The following is a 25,571-nucleotide window of genomic DNA, read 5'->3' as shown; positions in this document are numbered from 1 at the left end:
TCTCCCTAATTGATTCTATTAATTGATTATGGTTTTTAGTGTTCCGTAGTGAATCTAGTGTAACTTTACTGTCTGTGTATATTGCTGCATTTTTAGGGCTGTTCAACATTAGATCTATTGTCTCAATTTTTTCCATTGCCTTCAGGATTGCTAGCTGCTCTGCCTGATTGTTGGAACAATGTTTGTCTAATTTGTACTGTAGCTGATGTACTATTTCACTGTGGATGAATATTGCTATTCCAGAGCCTACCCCTTGTTCTGTTCTGCTTCCATCCGTATATACTTCAACAGTGTAATTCTTCTTTGGGTTTGCCTCCTGTATTGTAGGAAAGTCCGCTGGGTGAGGCCATTTCTTGTAATTTAATGGAATATCCACTTGCCATTCTGAGCTTTGTTTCATTATTTTGTACTCGTCAGCGATTTCTCGTAGTTTGTAAATGATGGGTGTCAGTCCTGTCAATACGCAGAGAGCTTCAGTGGAAGTGGTGCGAAATGCTTTAGCTATTTTTATATTTATTAATCTTTGCACTCTTATGTACTTCGTGCAGTTGTATTTCCTGTTAAGTGCTTCTATCCACACCGGTGCTGCATAGGATAACAATGGTAGGATTGCACCTTTGTATATCGTTTTTAGAGCTTGATGTTGAAGACCCCAGTTCAGCTTGGCTGATTTGGATAATGCATGTATTAATTTAGTAGTTTTCTCCGTAACGTGCTGTATGTGGTCATTGAAGTTGAAGTTCTGATCAATAATTATTCCTAAATATTTTATTCTTTCCACTTGCTCTATTGCTTTGTTGTTGAGGTAAATATTTATGTTTCTTCCGTCTTTGCGTTTTCTGTTGATCAGCAGAGCTTTTGTCTTTTGTTCATTGAACCTGATTTTGTTGTTCTTGGCCCAGTACTCGATTTTTTTTAGTTCTACATTAGCATAATTTTCCGCCTCCAGAGTGCTTGTACCTTTTGTTATTACTAGTAGATCATCGGCAAATGCTACCACTTTTGTGTGTCTTGTGTAATTTAAATTGAGTAGCGAATTGTACTGTAAATTCCAAAATCCAGGTCCACTGCAGGATCCTTGGGGGCAGCCCTTGCTTACTTTTCTCTCAATTTTAATGTTGTTAACTGCCAAGACTGCAGTTCGCTGACTGAAGTAGTTTCTTGTAAGATTATACAAATTGCTTGGACAGTTGAAATCTCTCAGGCTCTTCAGTATACTAGGCCACCAGGCTGCATCGAAGGCTCCCTGTACATCGAGACTTATCAACACCACACTCTGGCTGCTTCTTAAGTTTTCTTCAACGTAGCCTTTGACTGCCATTGCTGCATCTGTAGTACTTTTTTGTGGTGTAAAGCCATATTGACTATCGTTAACTAAATTTTTTGTGTACACATGATGAGATATTCTACTGATTAAAAGTTTCTCTAGCACTTTCCCTGCTGTGTTCAATAAACTGATCGGGCGATATTTTCTGACCTCTGAGATTTTTTCGTTTCCTGGCTTCACTATAGGTATTAATGTAGCTCTCTTCCATTGCTCAGGGAAATTACCAATTCTTAGACAGCTGTTATAAATGGCAGTCATATATTTCGGAAAGCTTTCAAAGACTTTAAGTAAGATCTTACTAGTGATTCCATCTTCTCCAGGTGTTTTCCTTGGATCTATTCTTTCTAAGATGTCTTTTACTTCTCCCTGTGTGAATTCTCGGTCGTTCTGAGTTGCTATGTAATTGAGGTTTTCTGTTCTTACAAGTTTGTGATATTCATTGTCCTCAATTTCCTTGTCTTCTGGAACGAAGTAATCCAGCATATAGTTCATTGTCTCTTTAAGATCTTGTGTAGCTGTGCCGTCGGGTTTCGTTAGAGTAGTCAGATGTGGGGAGCTTCTTGTTTTTCCTGTTGCTAAACGATAAACTGCATTCCAGGGATTGTTTGATGATGTGAGATTGCAATACCGTTTCCATGATTCTATTTTTTCTTTTTTTATGGTTTTGTCATACTTCTTCTTTTCTTCCATATATTGCGTTTTTCGCTGTTCTCTCAATTCCTGATTATTTTTTGTTTTTTGGTATCGTCGTCTTAGTGCATTTGTCTTTTTGCGCATAATTGTCAGATCAGTGGTCCACCAGGGGAGCGATTTTCTCTTATTTATTTTATTTGTTGGTTTAGAGACTCTAAAACATTTTTTGCATGCTTTGCTAACGTTTTCTTCAAACTGTTGAACTATTTTTTCAGAGTCTGTTTCTGTGCTAGTCAGTCTACTCAGTTCCTCGTCTATTTCTTCTGTTGTTATGTTATTTGTTAACATTATTACGTTTTGAGACAGTTCCCTTTTTATGACCTTACTAAATTCTTCCAACTTTTCTTCATTAAAGATATATTTTGTACCATAGAATTTGAGTTCTGTTATTTCATCTATACATTGTTTAATATTGTAGGTGATATAACGGTGATCTGAGCAGCTTTCTTCTCTTCCACATTCCCATTCTTTGAGTCTTGGCATTAATTTACTGTTGGTTATTGTTAAGTCGTTATTGCTCTTCCCATTTTTACTTTCGAATGTTGTGTTTTCGCTTTCCTCATTCATGATGTAAAGTTGTTTTGAGCTCAGATATTCTTCTATAATTCTTCCTCTGGGGTTCGTAATTGTGTCGTGCCATGTTTTGGATCTAGCATTACTATCCACGGCAATCATTAGACCTGATCCTTTAGTGTAATCTATTATTTTATCCATCTTTCTCAGATCATTGTTGATATCAGTTTCCATGTCCATGTAAATGCTAGCTGCATAGAACCTTAGGTTTCCATAGATAATTTCTATAACTGCTGCATCTCCATCAGTCAGTTGGCTTATGAGAATCGCGTCGATATATCTATTTGCGATTAATATTGCAGCTCTGATTTTATTTTCTCCTTGACTCAGTATTTTAAAGTTTCTGGAGATTCCTGCTACCTTGTTCTTTATTATATATGGTTCCTGAATGAGGACTATATCTATTCCTTGGAGATTTATTATTTCCATTAAATTATCTGTTGCTGTTCTGGAGTGCTGTAAATTAATTTGTATGACATTTATTTGTGTATTTCTGACTTGAATTTTATTCGTCAGTTTGCTTTGGGTAAATGGTGTTCCAGGGCCTCCCATTTTAGTACTCCGTATTTTGTCTGTACTTCCTTATTATTGATTGCAAACCCGGGCAGTTTTTATCTAAAGATGAGTGATTTTCACATACTTTCTCATTCTTATTATATGTATTATGTGTGACGCAGGTGATACATTTCAGCTCATTTTGTGTTGCTTTGCATTCCTTCAATTTATGTGTTCCTGTACAAAGAGGGCAAGTTTCCTCTCCCTTACACTCCTCTGCTCTGTGGTTGAACTTGCTGCATTTAAAGCATCTGTTGATTTTTACATAATCCTCAACATTACATATCTGCCAACCAATCTTCAGTTTTCTTTGCACTATGCTTCTCCATGTTTCAGGATTCACTTCTGCTACCAAATGTCTCGTATTTCTTCTATTTGTCATTATAAATTTAGGTCTTATTGAATTTTCACTTACATTACGTTCTCCATTTTGTGAACTTATGATTTCAGCTGCATTTTCAATCGATATTTCCTCTGGGATATTGTAAATGATCACATTTGGATTACGTAGTTTGGGGACATTTACTTCCAGTTGTTGGCTGCACTTCTCTTCAATCGTTTTCCCCAGCAGCTCAATTTCACTCTTACTTCCGGACTCTATGATCAATCTCCCATCTCTTAGTGTTTTCATGGAGTTTATGCCAACCTTCAGCTGAGTTGGGTTGATCTTTCGTTTCAGTATAACTTTCATTGCCTCAGTGGATTCATTCATTTTGGATTTTATGAGTATCTTGTATCTCTTGTCAATATTTTCTGTTCTATCGCCTCGGAGAGCAGCTCTATAATTTCTCTTAACATTAAGAGATTGCGAAACTTCCTCTGCTTCTCTGCTTGCAGAGAGTGAGTGAGTGTGCGTGCGTGCGTGCGTGCGTGCGTGTGCGTGCGTGCGTGCGTGTGTGTGTGTGGAAAGACAATGAAAGGCAACTTAAACCAAGTTCAGAAATTACACAGGATATCATCTGACAGGTTGAAGAACATCTGAGATCTGGATGAGGCTTGCAATTTTAAAAGTACTTTTAGATCCTTTTGTAATATATACTGATTGGTTGAATATTACATTCAATTTCTAGGGCAACAGTTGATGCGGTTTTTGGTACTCCTAGGCATAATCTTAAGGCTGAGTTTTGAAGAACAGAAATTTTTTGTAATTGATTAACTGGCGGACTTACTCGTGTTAATTATGTAAGTCTGTGCGGCTTACAGCTGTTTCGGTGCTTCATCACACCATCCTCAGAGCCCACTAGTGTTAAAATTAGTGCACGCAAGATTCAAAATGGAGAAATTTTTTGTAGATGAGTTGCTGATGCTCCTCCCCATATTTCACATCCATAGGTCAATTTTGATCGTATATAAGCATTATAAAACAGAATAAAAAACAAGACACTATGAAAAACAGGCTAAGATAATGATAGAAGAAGCGCAAAGAAAGGCTGTACAAACACTTGCTACTTAATCTGTACAGTGACAAATTTATTTTTGACACCACCGTCAAGTCGATCTACATTTGAAGAAATCATCGATCGGATGTAATTATACAGGAAACGAGGATATTTGGGGCGGGTTGAATGGGTTTATAACTTTCTCGGTAATCACATCTTGCATTTGAAGAGTCCACTGCAAGAATGATGGATGCCACTTTCTTGTCGAAAATGAACCAAGACTGTCAATGCATAGCTGAAGACATATACATACAGAGTTATATGGCATTAACACTGATAGTCATTGTCCAGTAATGATCGGAAAATCACAGTTAAGCTTTGAGCGCTAAGCATTTCAAACTTTCAATTGCTTCTCCTGCAAAATGTATTCCAAATGACATCCATCATTCTTGCAGTGGACTCTTCATTTAGAATAGTGTGCTGTTGTCTTCAATTAAGTTATATCTTTTTTTCTAGTGTGGGGTGTGTGTAGTGGGATCGAAGATTCACCTTTTTTTCGTAATATATATTTTTGTAATCATAAATGACAATAATTTTACGGAAATAGAGCAAGTGTCACAAAGAAATGTATAATAAAGAGCAATGTGATTATTACCATATAGTATTTTATTTTTAGTGTGACAATTTTCTTTAGTGCGATTATCTATCAGAGATTGGTACGACTTCTGTTACTGTAATTTGGCCAGTGTCGTCAATCTAGCGACTTTGTCGCTAAATCTGATGACTTTTAAAAGTCTTTCGGCGACAAATTCTTTCAACTTTTCTATTCCTCATATAAGGATTGGAGACTTTCTCAGTATCTTGTGTAATCTTTCTCTGTTCATAGTAAGGAATCTAGCGACTTTTGAATTACTGTTTGGCGACTTTTAGTATACTTCAGTTGGCGACACGGAAACTGACAACCCTGTGTAGTTCCGGTCACAAGTATATGGTGGTGGTTCCTCCTCGTGTTATTTTATGTGTTGTACATTAATTATATTGACATACGATTGGAAGGATTAAAATTTAAATATTAACATGGCAACGACTTTATCTCTACAAGCTAGTACAGTAAATCCTCCAATTGGTATGTAACTTTGTGCATACAGTAGATATAGGACATAAGTAATAATAAAGAATTGGAAACTGCTTTGTGGTGGCAGTTCATTGTACCGAAAATTATATAGAGTATGATAATTATAATGTCAGGAAATGCATGAGGTTATTCAAAATGTTACGTATACGCAGAGTCGTTACATTTAGCACCTCTCCACCTGCTTTATTTCTTGGCGAGGCGAAATTGCAATAGGTACTTTGTAGCTTATGACAGTAACTGCACGCAGAGGTGACAACAGTCTGTCTAGATTACCGATTAGTTGAATACTTTTTTTGACTGGCCAGAACAGTGCCGCTTCACCAGTTGACATCTGAATCAAGAAAGGAAATCTCTCACTTTGTCGCGGCTTACTGTATTAACAATGAAAAAGTAAAACTTACCCAATAGCAATCTAGTTAACTGATGCAATAATTTGAGATGTTGAAAATTATAAAAACTATATCAGCATTTCGTTCTTATAATAATTTAACGGCCATTTAATATATCGTCTCTATCGTTCATTTCAAGTTACTGTGAAGGAAGATTGTTTACAGGTTACTGTCCGTACTAACGAACTCATAACCAAAACTAGTTTTGCATTGTAAGCTACCACTTTCAAGTACTATACAAGGCATTTACCATTGTCCTTTATCCTTTGAAGAGGTGGATAAATTTCAGAACACGGATTTCTTCCTTTTCCATCTTACTTTAAAATTCCAACTTTGTGCACACAAAATAAATTATTGGCACTGAAAAGTGCCTTTTCGTAAGCATGATGATGCGCATTCGACAAACGCAGACAAATCTGCCCTTTTTAGTTTTTTAAGATACAGGCCTAATTGTTAGTGAGGAATCCGTATACTGAAATTTTCCCCGTCTAGGAATTTCTCGTGCCAGAACGAGTAGATTAAGTACGAACTTATGAATCATACGCGTTGAATAAATTACATTATATTTCCGCAAATATGACGATAGTTGTATCATAAAAAAAAAATCCACAAAAGCAAGGGTCGTCTTATATGGCAGATACAAAAAATCTACACTAAAACCATTATAAAATAGTACAGCAAATCACATTCGTCGTCCAGGACAAAGAGCCCGTTAAGTACGTCCTGACTTTAATTGTTGACAGTGTCGTCATGAGTCCAATTCTGAATGTGGCAAGTCGATTTCTACATCATCAGTGTTCCATAAGAAATCATCCTCTGTGTCATCTATAGCATTATAAATTCCGCACTTTTAAAGGATTTTATCACTGTTTTCATTTTCACTTTTTCCCATGAGAGTTGAGTTTGAGAGTCGTCTTAAAGAACAGATATAAGCTAAAACCATAATATTGTGCTCGAAATTTTTACTTCATTCTTTTAGTACATGATTTAGGATTTAGGAATCTTAATACTATTTCGACTTAATGATCAGCAGACAGTTGTAAATATGTTATTCACTAACTGATTTGTTACGAGCTGTCGTAATATTTAACATTAGTGCATTGTCATGTGTTATAGCCTATGCATTAGTACATAGATATTATAATTGTAACATAAATATTTACTATTTTGTATAATTTGTTTAAATATTGATTGTTTTCATATATTTTTAATGTTTCTTTTTAGGTGGTTTACTGGTAGCAAATTTTATAAAGGATACAAATCCTGTTACAATCAAGTGGGGAGAAGACACGTCACTATGTGTCACAAATGGTGCAGTATTCAATACAAGTTCTACCATCAGTCGTTACCTAGCACGAATTGCAAGTTCTTATGGTTTATATGGAAGTACTGTACTTGAGCGAACTGAGGTAAGACTTTTTATATTACATTCATTTGGAACTTTCTTTTCTAATCTTTTATCATCAATATTTGTTGTCTTATCATGCATTTTACCAGATACGAACTTCAAATTGTGATTCATAATATTTATCGAGTATGGTGACTGCAGACGAAAGCAACGAGGCAAGTATAAACATGTTAAACTTGGTGAAAATTTCCGGAAAGCAGGGAGTGACGTCATCTGAAGGAGAAATAGTAGTGACGTGAACTGGTTTCAGAAAGCACAGCAGAACATAACCTCAGTGCAATCGAATGGAAATAGTGAACATCAGATGGAAGCAATTCCGAAGCGGGTGAAGGAACTAAGATCTAAATCGAGGCTGACGAGAAGTAGAGTAATGCAAGTAGGAGATAGTTCAGGGAGCAGTGATGATGGAAGATGAAAAAAGCAGTATGACTTAAGGAAATGGTGTGGAGGGGAAATAAATCGTGAGAAAAGACCTAAATAAAGTAGCAATGTGGAAAAGTTAGCAGTGAAAAGTGCAAATAGTTAGATATGGGAAGTGAGGAGAAATGTGTCATACAGGAGGGAGGTCAAGAATTAGAAGTGTATAGTATTTTTGGTATAATAATGGGTTAGGAGTAAAGTAGTGGAGGAATTGATGACTGACAAGAAAAGACTAGTGGAAGAATTGCAATAATAAGTTCTAAATAAGTAATAACCTAAATGATTTGTAGGAGAGGCATTGTAAAATGGGGAGACGGCACTGTATACAATAATGTGAAGTACCACCTCACCAAAATGTATATTGCTTAAAGACAAATATGTTCATTCATCCATAATATTTACGTACTTTTCTTACAGATTGACCACTGGTTATCATTCAGCATTGGACCTTTAGTCTGTGTCCAAGAATTTGAAGAAGCAGTTCTATATCTCGATAAAGTTCTTGGACCCATCACTTACCTTGTTGGCAACAAGCTCACCATTGCTGATTTTTCTGTCTTTGGAGCATTGTTTTGTAAGCATATTTAACCTTCAATCTGGAAAGAAAATTGTGTGTAACAGTTTGTAGTATGTATAGGGAGCGTGAAACAACTTGAATCAATTTTTCTCAATTGTTTAGTCATTCACCTTAATACAATTGAAATATTTATTAGTTACAACAATATACAATAATATATCATCGGTATTTTTAACTTTTAGGTTGTGTATATATATATGCAGGGCGATTCAGTGACTGTGTTACAAACTCTTAGGGATGATAAGGAATACAGTGAGAGAGAGAGAGGGAGGGAGGGGGGAGAGAGAGAGAGATTTTTTTTTTTAAAGGGTGTAAGAGTAATGTTACAACTGTATTTTAATGTGTTTTTTTTTTAATTTATGTATATTTAACTACAAGTATGTATACCAAATATTGTGACACATGTATAATATGTCTTTATATATTAGATATTGTAATTGTAATCCAAGCCTGATGATGCCATAAGGCAAAAACGTTAGCATTTTATAACCGTGAATTTCAATGTTGTGAAGGCCATAACTCGGAAATAAAGCATTTCCGGACACATGTTGTAATGAACTATTTTGATTGTCTACATGTGGGAAATACATACCTGAAATTATGCCCCGTATTTTTAAACACCCTGTGTATATATATATATATATATATATATATATATATATATATATATAGTTCTTATAGTATGTGCTTTAGATGCAGAAGTAATGCTTCTATTATTTCTGTATATGCACTGCATAATCTTCATTTCCGGACACATGTTGTAATGAACTATTTTGATTGTCTACATGTGGGAAATACATACCTGAAATTATGCCCCGTATTTTTAAACACCCTGTATATATATATATATAGTTCTTATAGTATGTGCTTTAGATGCAGAAGTAATGCTTCTATTATTTCTGTATATGCACTGCATAATCTTCATTTCCGGACACATGTTTGTTGTAATGAACTATTTTGATTGTCTACATGTGGGAAATACATACCTGAAATTATGCCCCGTATTTTTAAACACCTTGTATATATATACATATATATATATATATATATATATATATATATATATATATATATATAGTTCTTATAGTATGTGCTTTAGATGCAGAAGTAATGCTTCTATTATTTCTGTATATGCACTGCATAATCTTCATTTCCGGACACATGTTGTAATGAACTATTTTGATTGTCTACATGTGGGAAATACCTGAAATTATGCCCCGTATTTTTAAACACCCTATATATATATATATATAGTTCTTATAGTATGTGCTTCAGATGCAGAAGTAATATATGCACTGCATAATCTTCATTTCCGGACACATGTTGTAATGAACTATTTTGATTGTCTACATGTGGGAAATACATACCTGAAATTATGCCCCGTATTTTTAAACACCCTATATATATATATATATATATATATATATATATATATATATAGTTCTTATAGTATGTGCTTTAGATGCAGAAGTAATGCTTCTATTATTTCTGTATATGCACTGCATAATTTTATTTGACATTGAAATTTTTTATTGAAAATTCTGAAGTTCAGTTGCGAGTTGGAAGCTTGTAACCTTACTAAACACAGTTCATGTTGTGTTCTGTACAGAGTAACAAAAACATATTTCTTTTAAACTTCGGTGTTCTTCACTGTTAACATTATAATCAATCTTAATAACTCTTGAGTTTATATTTAACTTCCTTGGTGACAAACTGTTTAGGCTAGTAACTATTATTTTCTGTAATAAGGGATAAAACAGATTTGCCGTTTGTAATGCTTTGCTGTATTTATTAGGTAGTAAACATTGGAACACTGCAGTTGAATCTGGAAAAGCTCCAGGAAATGTGTTTCGTTGGTATAACTTCATAAAATCGTTAGATCATGTGAATACATTTCTTCGGACTGTTCCTGAAGAAGCAAAACGCAAATCAGTAAGTCCTGAACAGACCGTAACTTCTAGTGGAAGAAAAGAAGAAGGAAAGTTTGTGGACTTGCCAGGAGCTGAAATGGGAAAAGTGGTCGTGAGGTTTCCTCCAGAAGCCAGTGGGTATGTACATTATGAAATTGTTGTGATGGTATTTTCTCGTAAAAAAGTAAAGCATATTTGATGCCAGTATGTATTAAAATTCTATACAGCACAATTTTAACTAAAATAAAAAGTTGAGTGTTTGAGCCAAGCAGGAAATGATATGATGTGATATATTTCGTCACAGCACTTCTTTACATGTAATGGTGTACCTCACATTTCTGTATCCGGTGCCACCATTAACATATTACAATAACACATTATTTGCAGTACACGTCTACACAAATACTCCCAATACACTGTGTATCTTTTTTATTACTTGGTCAATCTCCCCTTCAGTATTTCTCCTAAATTTCATTTGCTATTCTCTATTTGTTCATTAATCCTAATATATCGAATATTATATACTCCTTTCACATCCCCTTTTTCCTCTTAACTACTATTCACTAAAATCTCAATTTCAATTTTTCTCTATAAATTATCATATTGAATTAATTGTCCTATTTGTTCTTTGACCTTTTTTCCTATCTTTCTCTTATATTCATTTACTGTTCCAACATTCAAATGTTGTTGTTGTTTTCTAATGCCGGGCGTTTGACAATAAAGTCATTTGACCTCTTGCACTACAATATTTTTCAAAGATATTATCATGACCAGCCAATGAAGCACAGATTTTGAGGTGTTCCGAATCCATTTCTTGGTTTGAGTTGCGTAATGGGCAGTTAGGGGACTGATATATTCCAATTCTATGCAGGTGTTTAGCCAAACAATCATGGCCTGTTGCCAATCTAAATGCAGCTACAGACGATTTTCGTGGTAAATCGGGAATTAACTGTGGATTTTGATGCAGAGAGTTCAAATGTTAGTACTAATTTTATTCCGTCACTTGTTCACTTCTCTTAACTCTTTCTCACTATTTTCACTCATTCCTATTTGTGCTCACTTTTACTTTCTCACTATTCCACTTACACCTAATCCTTTGTCACTATTCTCACTTCCTATAAACACTTATATTTTATTCTACACATCTGCTTATACACTTTCTCTCTCCCCTATACTTCTCGATCTTTTCCAGTTTCACTTTACTTTCACTTTTTGATCACATCCCCACATTTTTTTAATCATATCAAATACCTCTGCTATATCCTCAGCTGTCGCAAGTTCTGACCTTTCTTTACTGTTCGTCTCTGCCTTATTTCTGTCTTTGTCTTTCTTTCTATTTATTTCTTCTTCTATTCCTCTTTTATTTCCTCCCCCCCCCATGCTTTCTTTTCACTACTTTCTTCCCTATTATTTACTGAATCTTGGTTTCTCTTTTTATCCCCACTCGCCTTTTTTCTTGTTCCGTTATTGTCAGCATTCCTTCTGGAGTGCGCTAACCTTACTGCCATCGTATGGAGACTAGGAATCCGCTTACGCTGCATGATCATGTTACTGTTTTCTTCTTGTCGTGCCATCATCTTTACACTTTCTCGTACGTCAATATGTGGGTTACTGAACTCTTTACTATTCACTCCTGTTACCATGTGTTGATCTGCGACAATCGCTTGTTCCGTCCTTGAAGTTGGAATGATTTTCTTCCTCCATTCCTGCTCCTTCCCTCCGCTTATGTAGCTAACGTCGACTCTCTGTTGCCTTCTCGTTGCTTCCCTCTGCAAAATTGAAATATGTCCACTGTCCTCTTTCATTCTTCTCGTTAGTCCAAATTCTGGATGATCTTCATTCCTCAGGCAAAACTCCAGATCATACCATTTTCCGTTCACTTTCAGTTCATCCTCGTACATCTTAGCAAAGTGACCCTTCGCCCTCGCTGCTTTCATATAAGGTAGTAGCTGTTTTCTTCTATTTCTTACTTCAAACCAAGCAGAAAATAAAAAAAATGGAATAATTTCATCTGTAAGTCCTTTGAAATGAAATTTATAAAGCAACAAGAGGTTGATATCCCTACAAAAAGATGCAAGTTACTGATATCAATCACTGTTTCTCCCGCCTCCTCCCCCAGTGGAAAATTGATGCAGTACATTAAGTAAGAGAATAGCAGGCCATAAGGTCATTCTAAAAGTATTAATAAAAACAAACCCATTATTTTTGCTTGGAATAAAATATGCATTATTTGAGTCTATAGCAAATAGTTCTACTGACTGATTATAAGTTGCATAATTCAGAGGATAATTTACAAAGAGGATTGTATACATTAAATAAAATATTAAAAGATTTTGGGATGGAAATTTCAGCACAAAAATCGAAAGTAATGGCATTTTTAGGACAAGACCCAGTCAGAATACACAATAACCAATGCCTCGAACAAGTGCAAAATTTCAACTATCTGGGTTGTGAAATATCTTATCAAAATGAAAAAGATGTGAACAAGAAAATTACCAAATTTACACAAATTCTAGGAATAATAAACAATACATTAAAAGCTAAATTAGTACAAAAATCTACAATAATAAAAATATATATTACACTAGCATTACCCTCCCTTTTATATGGAAGCGAGATTTGGACATTAAAGAAAAAAGACATGAACAGAATCAAAGCAACGGAAATGAAATTTTTTAGGAGGACAGCAGGATATACTCTTTTAGACCGAAAAAGGAATGAAGAAATTTTAGAACAATTAGAAGTAGAGTCAGTAGAAGAAAAAATCAGCAGATACAAATTCAATTGGCTAGATCATGTAAGAAGAATGGAAAATTCAAGAATCCCAAAAATTATGATGCAGTATAAACCTAGAGGACATCGTCGACCAGGAAGACCTTTAAGAAGACTGCTAGATGGGGCCGAAACAGGTCTACATAGGCCTAATTCGTGAAGGATGATGATGATGATAAATTCCTTGGGATTTAGCAAACGATCACTTTCTCAGGAGAAATACATAAGCATGTTTTAAACTACATGAGTTCTGCATGGCTAATAGATTGTTGTCAAGTTTTGGCCATTTTGTTTACTGTGTGACTAATAACATTTTACTATCTGTCAGCTACTATCAGCCAACATCATCACTACAACAACATCAGCAAGAATAATCACGATTTATTTATTAATTCATGTAGGATGTTATTATTTGAATAAGTCTTCCTAATGGTCTTTGTAGGCTTCTTCTGACTTTCTATTAATATTTTAAAATTTATTTTGGAATGGTTTGTTTTCATTCTTTCATTGCCTTCTTTTCAATTCATCATATAATTTTGTGTATTACTTGAAATTTATCTAAAACTTACATATTTATTTTGTGATCGAAAAGCCCAATATAAACATTTTCCTCATTTCTACTACATGGAGTCTTTCTCATTTTCTTTTCTTAATTGTTCAGACCTAATTTTTATATGCTAATATCAGTCTTTCTAGCATCCAGTAATTAATTAGTCTGTTAGGAGAAAATCCACAAATGATTAGGAAAACACGGAAATCCTACTTGAAGCAAGTAAAGCGATAGGGTTGGAAGTAAATCCGAAAAGACTAAGTATACTTTATTTTTATTTTAGTAGGTTATTTTACGATGCTTTATCAACATCTAAGGTTATTTAGCGTCTGAATGAGATGAAGGTGATAATGCTGGTGAAATGAGTCCAGGGTCCAATACCGAAAGTTACCCAGCATTTGCTCATATTGGGTTGAGGTAAAACCCCGGAAAAAACCTCAACCAGGTAACTTGTCCCGACCGGGAATCAAACCCGGGCCACTTGGTTTCGCGGCTAGACGCACTAACCGTTACTCCACAAGTGTGCACGACTAAGTATATGATTATGTCTCGTGACCAGAATATTGTATGAAATGGAACTTAAAAATTGGAGATTTATCCTTCAAAGAGGTGGAAAAATTCAAATATCTTGGAGCAACAGTAACAAATATAAATGACACTCGGGAGGAAATTAAACATAGAATAAATATGGGAAATGCCTGTTATTATTTGGTTGAGAAGCTTTTGTCCTCTAGTCTGCTGTCAAAAAATCTGAAAGTTAGAATTTATAAAACAGTTATATTACCTGTTGTTCTGTATGGCTGTGAAACTTGGACTCTCACTTTGAGAGAGGAACAGAGATTAAGGGTGTTTGAGAATAAGATTCTTAGGAAAATATTTGGGGTGAAGGGGATGAAGTTACAGGAGAATGGAGAAAGTTACACAACACAGAACTGCATGCATTGTATTCTTCACCTGACATAATTAGGAACATTAAATCCATACGTTTGAGATGGGCAGGGCATGTAGCACATATGGGCGAATCCAGTAATGCATATGGAGTGTTGGTTGGGAGACCGGAGGGAAAAAGACCTTTCGGGATACGGAGATGTAGATGGGAAGGTAATATTAAAATAGATTTGAGGGAGATGGGATATGATGATAGAGACTGGATTAATCTTGCTCAGGATAGGGACCGATGGCGGGCTTATGTGAGGGCGGCAATGACCCTCTGGGTTCCTTAAAAGCCAGTTAAGTAAGTTGTTATACTAGTTATGTTTTTTTTTATATTATGTGTGTGTTTTATTTTCATGTAACAAATTATATGTAAATAATTGAAAGCGTGTCCTTGTTCTAATATTTGTTACACAGACTTCACTTCTTTCTGGGTCAATTCCCAAGAACTGTCCCGTTGTTAGTTTTAGGTATAGCGTAAATATTTACATATCAGTCACTGTGGTAGTCTTTAGGTTTGTAATTATTGTGCAGTTTGGACTACAACTACCAGGCTATATTGATAAGTTACTAGTAGAACTCGGAAGTTGATGACCTAAAAATCACAGAAAAACGACAAATGTTATGCATAGTGTCAAAATTTTCTGCAGTGATGACAGAAAAAGGTCTTCCATCATGGATATTCACCTTTGATTTCTTTATATCTGTAACTGGTCTGAAAGTCCTTCTCTAAAGCATAAACAATGAAATTAAGAGAATTTCTTCTAGCTTTCTTTTTATATAGATGATTATAATTTTGAGGTTTTATGTATATGCTTTTATAACAAGTAAAGACATATATTTTAACTGAGGTTCTGGCTGATATGTACAGTTTGACAACTTCAAGTGAAACCCCGTAAAACACGCCAACTTCTGGAATCTCTCTCTTTCTGTCTTCTCTCTCCCTCGCTCCTCATCATTGTCGCCAATCACCACGTAAATATCTGAGAGGGTGTGTGTGGGCATCGCGACCAATAGAAGAACCACTCTCCAGTATTACCACAATAACGGATTCTTCAAAGTTCATAACTCATAATGGAATTAGACAGGGTGACTCCTTATCAACACTCTTATTTAATATTGGTCTAGAGCGAGTTATTAGAAAGATTGCCATTAATCCAGGGGGAACCATATTTAATAGAATGTTTCAATGCTTTGCTTTTGCTGATGATGTAGCTGTATTTGCACGGAATGTGTCATCCTTAGATGATGTCCTCAAACAGATACATAATGAAACAAATGCTTCAAATTTAAATATTAACAGAACAAAGACAAAGTATATGAATAACATAACCACGAGAGACAATACTGTAAAAACTGTTGTCTTAAATGAGGTTACTTTTGAGAAAGTGTCAAGGTTCCGATATCTCGGCTCGATAGTCACCGAGGATAACAACATATTAACTGAGATCAAGGATAAAATAGCCATTGGCAATCGACGCCTCAGAGCATTAGATAAAATTATAAGAACCAGATATATCTAAAAAAAAATGAAAGTGAGGATTTATAAAACAATTATTAAACCTACAGTGACTTTTGGAAGCAAAACCTGGACTCTACCTGAACGAGCAATAACCATCTTAAATACGTGGGAAAGGAAAATTTTAAGAAAAATTTATGACCCTATTTATGATAAGGGAGAGTGGAGAATTAGGACCAATTCTGAACTACAAAAACTATATAAAGATCCAAGTATTGTCACTGATATAAAAATTAGACGGCTGGAGTGGCTGGGCCACATTGTCAGAATGGACAATAATAATATTCCTAAAAGATTACTAGATGCCACGCTAAGTGGTAAAAGAAGAGCAGGATGACCTAAACTACGATGGTTGGATGATGTTCAGGATGATCTAGTTAAAGCAGGAATTAAGAGATGGAGACGGAGAGCCCTAGAGAGGGAAGATTGGGCGGCAATTCTTAAGGAGGTCAAGGCTAAACTAAAAGGACTGTATGACCACAGATGATGATGATGATGATGATGAACGGATTCTTCATTTTTGCCTCGACTATCTGCTAGGAAGGTTCCATTATGCTAGCATTGCAGGCAACTAGTCAACCTTTTAATGCTTTTGTTAGCAGGTTTGACAAACTGTGAGTGGACCTTTGCATAGTGCTCTCTCCCTTCCTCCCGTGCTTTCTCACTTGCTCCTCCCCAAGACAGCCAGCGCTCACGTAGTAACTCGGTCAGGGTTTCAGTTCGATTTGTCAATCTATACATTTATTATCAGGCAGTACATTTCACTTGACGAAATGTGTCAGAGGAAGAACAATTGTTTGTATGCATCTGAAGTATGGTTAGTATAACATGTAGCTAATCAGCGATGTATGGAATGGAGGGGGAAAGGAACTGGCCACCCTACCCCATTATCTCCTGGCCTGGTTGCCTCATAAGTGGTGCATTGTTGTATCACTTGTGAGGTTCAGACCTGTCTTCGGACAGTTGACTAAACAACAACATATTTTAACGAAGTCGCACAACATTGTTGCAGATACCTGCATATTGGTCATGCGAAAGCGGCTCTCTTGAATCAGTATTACCAAGAAGCCTTCAAAGGTAAACTGATCATGAGATTTGACGACACAAACCCTGCCAAAGAAAAAGAGGATTTTGAGAAGGTCAGTATAATAAAGTATTCTTCTTCTTCTTCTTATTCTTCTTCTGCTCCGCTTCTTCCACCTCCACTTTCCGCTTCTTCTTCCTCTATAAAAATAATAATCTGAGAGAAATTGCTGTTTTATGTTTGCTACATAGCCTATAATGATATGGTTATTGAAAATGTCATAGTTTTGCTGTATTAATAATTGGCTGGTGAGTGCAAAAAGTGTGTTAACTCCATAAAAGTTGAATAACTCTTCTCGGGTTCTCAGCCAGGTTAGTTGGAGATTTGCTTCCAAGCTTTCGACGGCTAGCTCTGCCATTTTCTTCAGGGATGAAGTGATGTGGGACCATGTCTAGCCGGTATATACGCAATAGTAGGGCTTCCCACTGCGGGCCAATCAGGAGCTAGTTCCTAGTCCCGACCGCCAGGCGCATTCTGGTTGGTGGAAGCGGCAGCCAATCAGGAGCTACTTGCTGGTCCCGACTGTCTGCCGTGTGCAGGTGGTCTAAGCGTATTGATGGCAGGTTTCCATGCTGCACTCAGCTGTAGACCCCCATCCCTGTTGAAATTATTGCCATCTAGCTGGATTCCAATGGCTTCCTTGATAACCAAGTCCCAGTAACCTGATGTCTTGTCCAAGATGGTGGTGACGCCGAAATCTATCTTGTGACCCGTTTCTAGGTTGTGTTGGGCTACTGCAGACTTATCAGGGTAATATAGTCTTACTAGTGGCTTGTGCAGCAAATGCTGGAAACTAAGTTCATTAGACGTTCAAATAAACATTTTTCAGATTTATTTTCAATGAAGAATACCAAACATTCTGAAAGTTATTTGCTTCCATAATAATGAAAGATACTCTCTCTCGAGCCAATACTGAAGAGAACCATGCATATAAATATCTACGCCACACCGCCATTAAATTTATGAAAAAGACCCAACCCCACTTGATTAATAACTATAAAAATATTTGATTTTTAATAATATTATTATCTTACGTACGTTTTATAGCTTTCAGCAACATATACTATATATACTATATAGCCGCCACTCAGTAAAATATAGAAATCAAAATCTAATTTAAGTTATTCTCTACATCTACTTATATAACCCCAAAACGTTTCACTTTCATATCATCAATATAGCATTAATATGTATAATTAATGAAAAATAGTCACATCACGGCATTAACTACAATAATATTTCATTTCTAATAGTAATAATGTCATCAAACCACCTCAAGTTTTGTAGTTTTTAATATCCAATACACAGCTGTACCCAGAAAATTACACATCACAGAATCGAACCTGTAAATTATTTTTAGTAAGTTAAGTTTTTAATAACAAATTTAATTTGAGCTCTAAATATGTCAGCATTCTTGCAGATCATGGCCTTCGTGTAATATTGTTTACTGTAGTGTGTGTTTTGTTTTATTCTGAAATGCAACACGGCCGACTTGATGCTCGCTTTGCTTCTCCTGAATGCAATTAGCTAGTTCTCAAAACTGACGACAGATGGATTTTGGAAAATAGGAAAATTATGTAGGAAAATTGGCATTTCACTGAAAACTACAATTTTTCCGAAAAACTTTGGGTTCCAAGCTTCAAAATGAGGGGCCATTTATTAAAATCTGGTCAGCTGTTTTCCCGTAATTGATGTTCCTTGCAGCGTTCCATAATGGTGTGTCCCATCTGTCCGATGTAGCATTTCCCACACTCACAAGGTTGTTTTTTGAGAAAAATGATTTTTAAAGTTTAAGTAGTTCCCCAAAATCCTCATTTGTGTATTTTTACTTCGTGATTCTCTTCTAGTGTTTGCTAGAGTATTGTTAACATTTCTTTGAAATATGTGAAAAATCAATTTTATATATATAAATCCCACGAGGGTAGCTGCCCTTCAGTAAGGGTTGCCTAAAGACACAGCATTCTAAACAAATAAAAATAAACATTTGTGTTATGATTATTATTTTCAAATAGAAGCTACCCTTGGGAAAGTACGTTTATTCAATAAATAGTTATTAGTAATCAGATAGAATATTGTGACAGCCCCGTCGAGACTCGATCACGCGTCCCACAGAGGGCAGGGCGCGCATGGAAGGATCGGGCGACGCGGCAAATGAAGTTGCGCACGCATCTACTTCCAAGGGCATGTGCTGTGCGAGGAAAAGGGGGGAGCTGGAAGCCAGGCTAACTGATTGTCGTAACGAGAATGATCGCGAAATCGTAGTTTCTGGAAAGTATGGCTTAACTTATAAAAAGCGAGCAGCCTTCGAAATTAGTTAGTTGCAGTCGTTGCTAGTTTTTGGACAGCAAGCCAGCCAGTCTTGTGTAGCAGTGAAGCCAGCTTCGAGACCAGAGTTCGACTTGAGTGTGTCCGCAGCTGTCTGAGCGTCCTGGCCAGTGGACTGTCACCGGAAGTCCTGAGTTCGAGTGCAGTGGACCACAGTTGGGGGACCTGAGTTCGAAGTTCAGTGGACTGTCTCTGAAGGTCTTGGGTTCGAGATACTGTGAACTTGAGTGACTGAGCTAGAAGAACTAGCCAAGGCAAACGAACTGTGAACTGAGAACTGACAGTTTTGTGTTGTAAATAGTGCTTTGTGAACATTAGTTGAGATTAGGGGTACATTGTTGTTCGCAATAATCGAAGTGAATTGTCATTGTCTGTGAAGTGCAACAACGAATACTGTGTTGTTATGTGGAGTGGATATCCCATTGTTGACGGGAGTGTTTAAATTAAATTGTAGAAAGTGATTACTGTCGTAACAATGAAAGTTACATTCTTGTTTGAAATAAAAGTTACAATATAAAGAAATTTAGGTGTACAGGTGATTACGTAAAATCTGAACAGAATATTTAATTACGTCTACTTACAGAAATAATTTTCAAAATTTTTAAAGGAATTCCAAAATACTTAAAACATTCAACTGAGAATTTTAGAATTGTTCCCCTTGCTCCGAACAGTAGTCCAAATACTTCAATCTGTCCTTGTATATGATAATAATCCCTAAAGTATTGAATTGTAGAGTCATAGATGGTCTTCTTTTCTTCATGTATTGCTATGGGTTGTTCAACTGCAGTTTCAAAGAGCACAGTGGGATCGATGGTAATTGCTGTGTCAATTCCTCTATCAATGGCAATGATGTCAACTCACCGAGAACTTCCATCTTTTGCAAGGTAGTGGACTTCTTGGTGAACCTCGTAGAAGGAAGGAAGACTTTTAGCAATAAGTTCTCGTATTGAATGGGGTAAGAACCTAAATGAGTTTAAATGAAAGAGGATGCTGTGAAAAATTGGAGCTAACACATTTTTCCCACTCACCCACCAATTCTTTTACTATTGTAATAGTATTTTGCTGCTATTCCACAATTGCGAATATTTTATAAGTGTGTATTTTCAGAAATCCACAAACTATTAGGGAAAACACGGAAATTTTACTTTAAGCAAGTAAAGAGATAGATTTGGAAGTAAATCCCGAACAGACAAAGTATATGACTATGTCTCGTGACCAGAACATAGTACGAAATGAAAATATAAAAATTGGAAATTTATCCTTTGAAGAGGTGGAAAAATTCAAATAACTTGAAACAACAGTAATAAATATAAGTGACACTCAGGAGGAAATTAAACACACAATAAATATGGAAAATGCGTGTTATTATTCAGTTTAGAAGTCTTTGTCATCCAGTCTGCTTTCAAAAAAGTTGAAAGTTAGAATTTATAAAACTTATATTACCAGTTGTTCTGTATGGTTGTGAAACTTGGACTCTTCACTTTGAGAGAGGAACAGGGGTTTAAGAGTGTTTGAGAATAAGGTGCTTAGGAAAATATTTTGGGCTAAGAGGGATGAAGTTACAGTACCCAACACAGAACTGCACACATTGTATTCTTAATCTGACATAATTAGGAACATAAAATCCAGACGTTTCAGATGGGCAGGGCATGTAGCAGGTATGGTCGAATCCAGAAATTCATATAGAGTGTTTGTGAGAAGCTGGAGGGAAAAAGACTTTTGGGGGGACCAAGACTTAGATGGAGGAATAATATTAAAATGGATTTGAGGGAGGTGGGATATGATAGTAGAGACTGGATTAATCTTGCTCAGTATAAGGAGCGATGGCAGACATATGTGAGGGCGGCAGTGAATCTCTGGGTTCTTTAAACGTTATTTATACGTAAGTAAGTAAATGATGTAATGGAACAACATAAAATAAATTTTTATGGCACAATAATAACGTCGTAAATGAGGGGTAGGAGTTCTTGTAACATATTTGAAATAACAACAAAGTCATGTAGCGAATAAATAAACCTAACATCAGTCATTTATACAATGCTAATGTTTAGGTTATTCTGGAAGATTTGAAGTTGCTGCAGATCAACCCTGATACATTTACACATACATCTGATTATTTTGATTTAATGCTGGAGTACTGCGAGAAATTGCTGAAAGAAAATAAAGCTTATGTTGACGACACTGAACCAGAGCAAATGAAGCAAGAAAGAGAGCAGAGAATAGAATCTAAAAACAGATCAAATTGTAAGTAGTGCTTGTTTTTATCTTCGAGTTAAAAGTAACAAGTCGAATTATATCTCAGTGATAAGAAAACATATCTACAAATATATGCTCCTATATTGAATCGCACTTTTTAGAAAGGAACTAAGTCAAAATGTTCTATTTTTCAGGAGAGCAAAAGAACTTACTTTCTTGAATAAATACCAGTGTACCAGTGCTGTAATATAAACATCAACTCGATGTTAGAGATACAGGGAAAGGTTTGTTTAAGTTCCTTCCTTTGTTTATCTTTGTGTCTTGGAAGTATTAATCATTTCATCAGAAGAAATAAAAATGACAAATTTTGACTTAGTTCCTTTCTAAAAAGTGCGATTCAATTCTATTTACATTACTTCTTCCATATAAATTTGTCTTAACACCTATAATAAAAATAAAACAAATAAGTACCATTAATAATTATATTATTAGTGTAGTCACCCAGTCATTATTTCATTATCTATTTGCATTGTTTGTTTACTATTACCAGTTTAAAAAAACTGAACAATTTTTGGGTCATTATGTTTCTTATATGTAAGTGAGTTAGAGAGAAATTTCTAATTCAGATATAGCCTAGTTATTTAGAATATGTCTTCTTCTTCTCTCTCTCTTTTTTTTTTTACTAAAGTTATAGAGACATTTATAATTAGATGTGGTTATTGGGAATAATACAATTTTCTTGGACCAGTTTTAAGTTATATAAGTATAAATTTAATATTGATGGTGACATTGACACAACAGTCTACTTACTTCTGTTTCTCAGAAGCTTACAAAGATCTTTATACTTTTTGTGCCAATGATTACTTTTAAGAAAATGTGATTGTTGATTTCTAATGTCAAGCAATTGACATGGTTTTGACTTAATTATTAACGCCCATTTTCAATTTATGCTTCTCATACATCAGGTGATGGTGATATTATTATTATTATTATTATTATTATTATTATTATTAATATTATTATTATTATTATTATTATTACTGTTATTAGCTGTGGAAAAGAACTTCAAGATGTGGGAGGAAATGAAGAAAGGGTCTGAATTTGGTCAAAAATGCTGTGTACGTGCAAAAATTGACATGGGCTCAGCCAATGGTTGCATGCGTGATCCTACCATTTACAGATGCAAGAACGAACCACATCCAAAAACTGGAACAAAATACAAGTAAGATATACATTTATGATATTGAAGTGGTATTCGTGAAAATGAAGTCTTGGTTAGAAGAGATGTAAGAATGCAGCTCATGAAATATAATTGAGGAATGTGAAGATCTAACTAATCATTCAGCATTGTAAAATACATACACTTTTGTTCGAGGTTGCGAGTTCGATCCCAGCCGAGGTCGATGGCATTTAAGTATGTTTAAATGCGATAGGCTCATATCAGTAGATTTACTGGCATGTAAAAGTACGTCTGCAGAACAAAAATCTGGCACACCGGCAACACTGATACAACCTCTGCTGTTGCGAGCATTGTTAAATAAATAGGGACCGGATTTTTATGTAATTAGATATTATATTCTTTTCAACCTAACCATATATAAATAACAAACCTTTGCAAATCTTGTAATTACCATTAATATATTAAAATTTGATACTACATATTTAGGGGTTTTATTCATTTTTACTTCTCTGAAAGGAAAAAAGAAAACTCCTGCTGGGGAAGTTTACAATTTGAAATACACAGATTTAAAAAGCCTTTTTACCTACCCAAGAAAGGATATATTTCGGGACGAAACATAACGTCCTTAGTTCCAGGAAATAATAGAGGCACTCACCTCATACCACACACTGTAAATATGAGTGAACAAAAGGCAGCCTTTCTCATACAACTACCTTGTATTGTAAAAATCATTCAGAAAGTAGCATTGCCTTCATGCGGTGGATGGGACGAGAACAACATGATTTGTCTCAAACTATAATTGTTCTGCACACGTCTTAACAAGTCGTTCCCATGCAATTTGCAACCTTACCCACCCTCTTCCTAATTCTTCCAGAGAAAACCCATGTCAAGTCTGGCATGAGACTTTCAGGTTATTACTTGATGACCTCTTTATTTTAAATTTAGTAGACCTGTACGGAAATGGGATTTTCCGAGCAATTAGAAAGTGTGTTTCTCGGCTAGAATAATCCTACCCTTCTGAATGAGACAGGAATGTCACTTTTCAAACAACAGTTTGTAAATGCCTATAGTTTGAGGTTTTAGTAGGTACTTTGTTTCTTACAGGGAGCAGCTAAAATGCATGTGTCCCACATCTCTTATTTTCTCCTAATCCAGTAAAGTGAAACAGTGCTTGCAGTACTGTTGTGTCATTCATTTCACTCAGTTCTCTAGTTTTAGTACTTACAGTACCTATAAAGTGCAAGTGAGTTTATCTACAGCTTTTAACTAACTAAAATGGTCCCTGTATCTTCAACTCTTAACGACAAAAATAAAATCATGGATTGCAATGGACGAAGCTTTCACTACAGATGGAAAAATAGTAATGTGTCAAGTGTGCGGTAAAAAAGTCAGGTGCTCTATGAAATCACAACTGGAGAGTCTTACCTATCCTATACCTGCTAGATATTGATATTAAATATTTTCATGATTTTACATATTTTGGTACATATTCAGCTCATGCTGATGGTGGGAGCACGAGGTACCATACCCTCCTTCTTTGCCAACAAATGTAAAAACCTGGGCCTAACACACAGCATTGTGAAGGAAATAGCCATTAGTGCCCTCAAAGGATCGGTTCAGATATTGAGAAATCACTTGTATGGGAGTGATAATGGAAATTTCAAGTTATCTTAACCGATGTCTGTTGATTGGTTTAGATATCAATGCCAATACGTAAATCCGTACTATTATTTTTCTCGCGGTATATGGCATTCATATCATTTTAACCTATCTGATGATATTTCCCTCCCCCCTTTCTTAACTGTAAATGAGCACAAACGCTACTTAGGTGTAAATTTTTCTGACATTTTCTATATTCGATTATCTCATCGTTTCAAATGGATATCATTTTACCTTTTAGGTCTGTTTCCAAATTATATTGTGAATTTATTTCAACTCAACAATAGGATTTATTCTTCCAACAATAATTCCTTTCTACAATTCGCCTTAAGCGCTCTCGTCAACAATAGGATTTTCACTCAACACAGTATTCGTTATAGCACTCCACCGACGACAATGACAATTTACTTGGACTAGTACGAACAACAATGAACTGTTAATCTTAACTAATATTTACAAAGCACTATTTACAAATCAGAACTATCAGTTCTCAGTTCACAGTTCTTCTAGCTCAGTCACTCGAGTTCACAGTATCTCGAACCACAGACCTTCAGAGACAGTTCACTGTACTCGAACTCAGGTCCCTCCAACTGCGGTCCACTGCACTCGAACTCAGGCCTTCGGATGCTGACGCAGATGCGGATGCACACTCGAGTCGAACTCCGGCACACAAGTCTGGCTTGCTTGCTCTGGCTTACTCACTGACTGAATAACTGAAAACTCTGTCGTTCCTTCGCGTCCGTAATTTATAACCACAGCGACGTAGCCTCGAAAGTTCCACGCGTCTCTAGAGATGGCACTCCAGAAAAATCCAGAGCCCTCTCCTCTCTACCAGCACCAGATGCGTGCGCACTCTCTCTCCACTCTCTCGCCGCGTAGGCCCTTTCCCCTTCTCTCCGCCGCGAGCCGTCCCCGCTCGATCTGCTTTCTTGCGGGACGTTGGTCGTGAGTTCGAATCTCACGTCGCTGTCACAATATGTAATACGC

At 35.8% G+C, this 25,571-nt stretch overlaps 1 protein-coding gene across 1 annotated transcript in view; it reads left to right on the top strand.

Moving 5' to 3' along the window:
- The first annotated feature begins 5,493 nt into the window (after positions 1-5,493).
- GluProRS (Glutamyl-prolyl-tRNA synthetase) overlaps positions 5,494-25,571 on the top strand; it is a 115,386-nt gene continuing 95,308 nt past the window's right edge. Inside the window, exons 1-7 of the mRNA XM_069842959.1 lie at positions 5,494-5,653; positions 7,276-7,460; positions 8,297-8,453; positions 10,252-10,504; positions 17,153-17,279; positions 21,601-21,793; positions 22,796-22,967. Coding sequence (XP_069699060.1) covers positions 5,605-5,653; positions 7,276-7,460; positions 8,297-8,453; positions 10,252-10,504; positions 17,153-17,279; positions 21,601-21,793; positions 22,796-22,967 — 1,136 coding nt within the window. The 5' untranslated portion in view covers positions 5,494-5,604. The remainder of the gene's footprint in view (positions 5,654-7,275; positions 7,461-8,296; positions 8,454-10,251; positions 10,505-17,152; positions 17,280-21,600; positions 21,794-22,795; positions 22,968-25,571) is intronic.

Source organism: Periplaneta americana, chromosome 13 (assembly GCF_040183065.1).
Source record: "Periplaneta americana isolate PAMFEO1 chromosome 13, P.americana_PAMFEO1_priV1, whole genome shotgun sequence".
In the NCBI taxonomy this organism is placed as follows: Eukaryota; Metazoa; Arthropoda; class Insecta; order Blattodea; family Blattidae; genus Periplaneta; species Periplaneta americana.
Note: the sequence above shows the minus strand (reverse complement) of the source record. Positions and strands in the feature narration are given on the sequence as shown.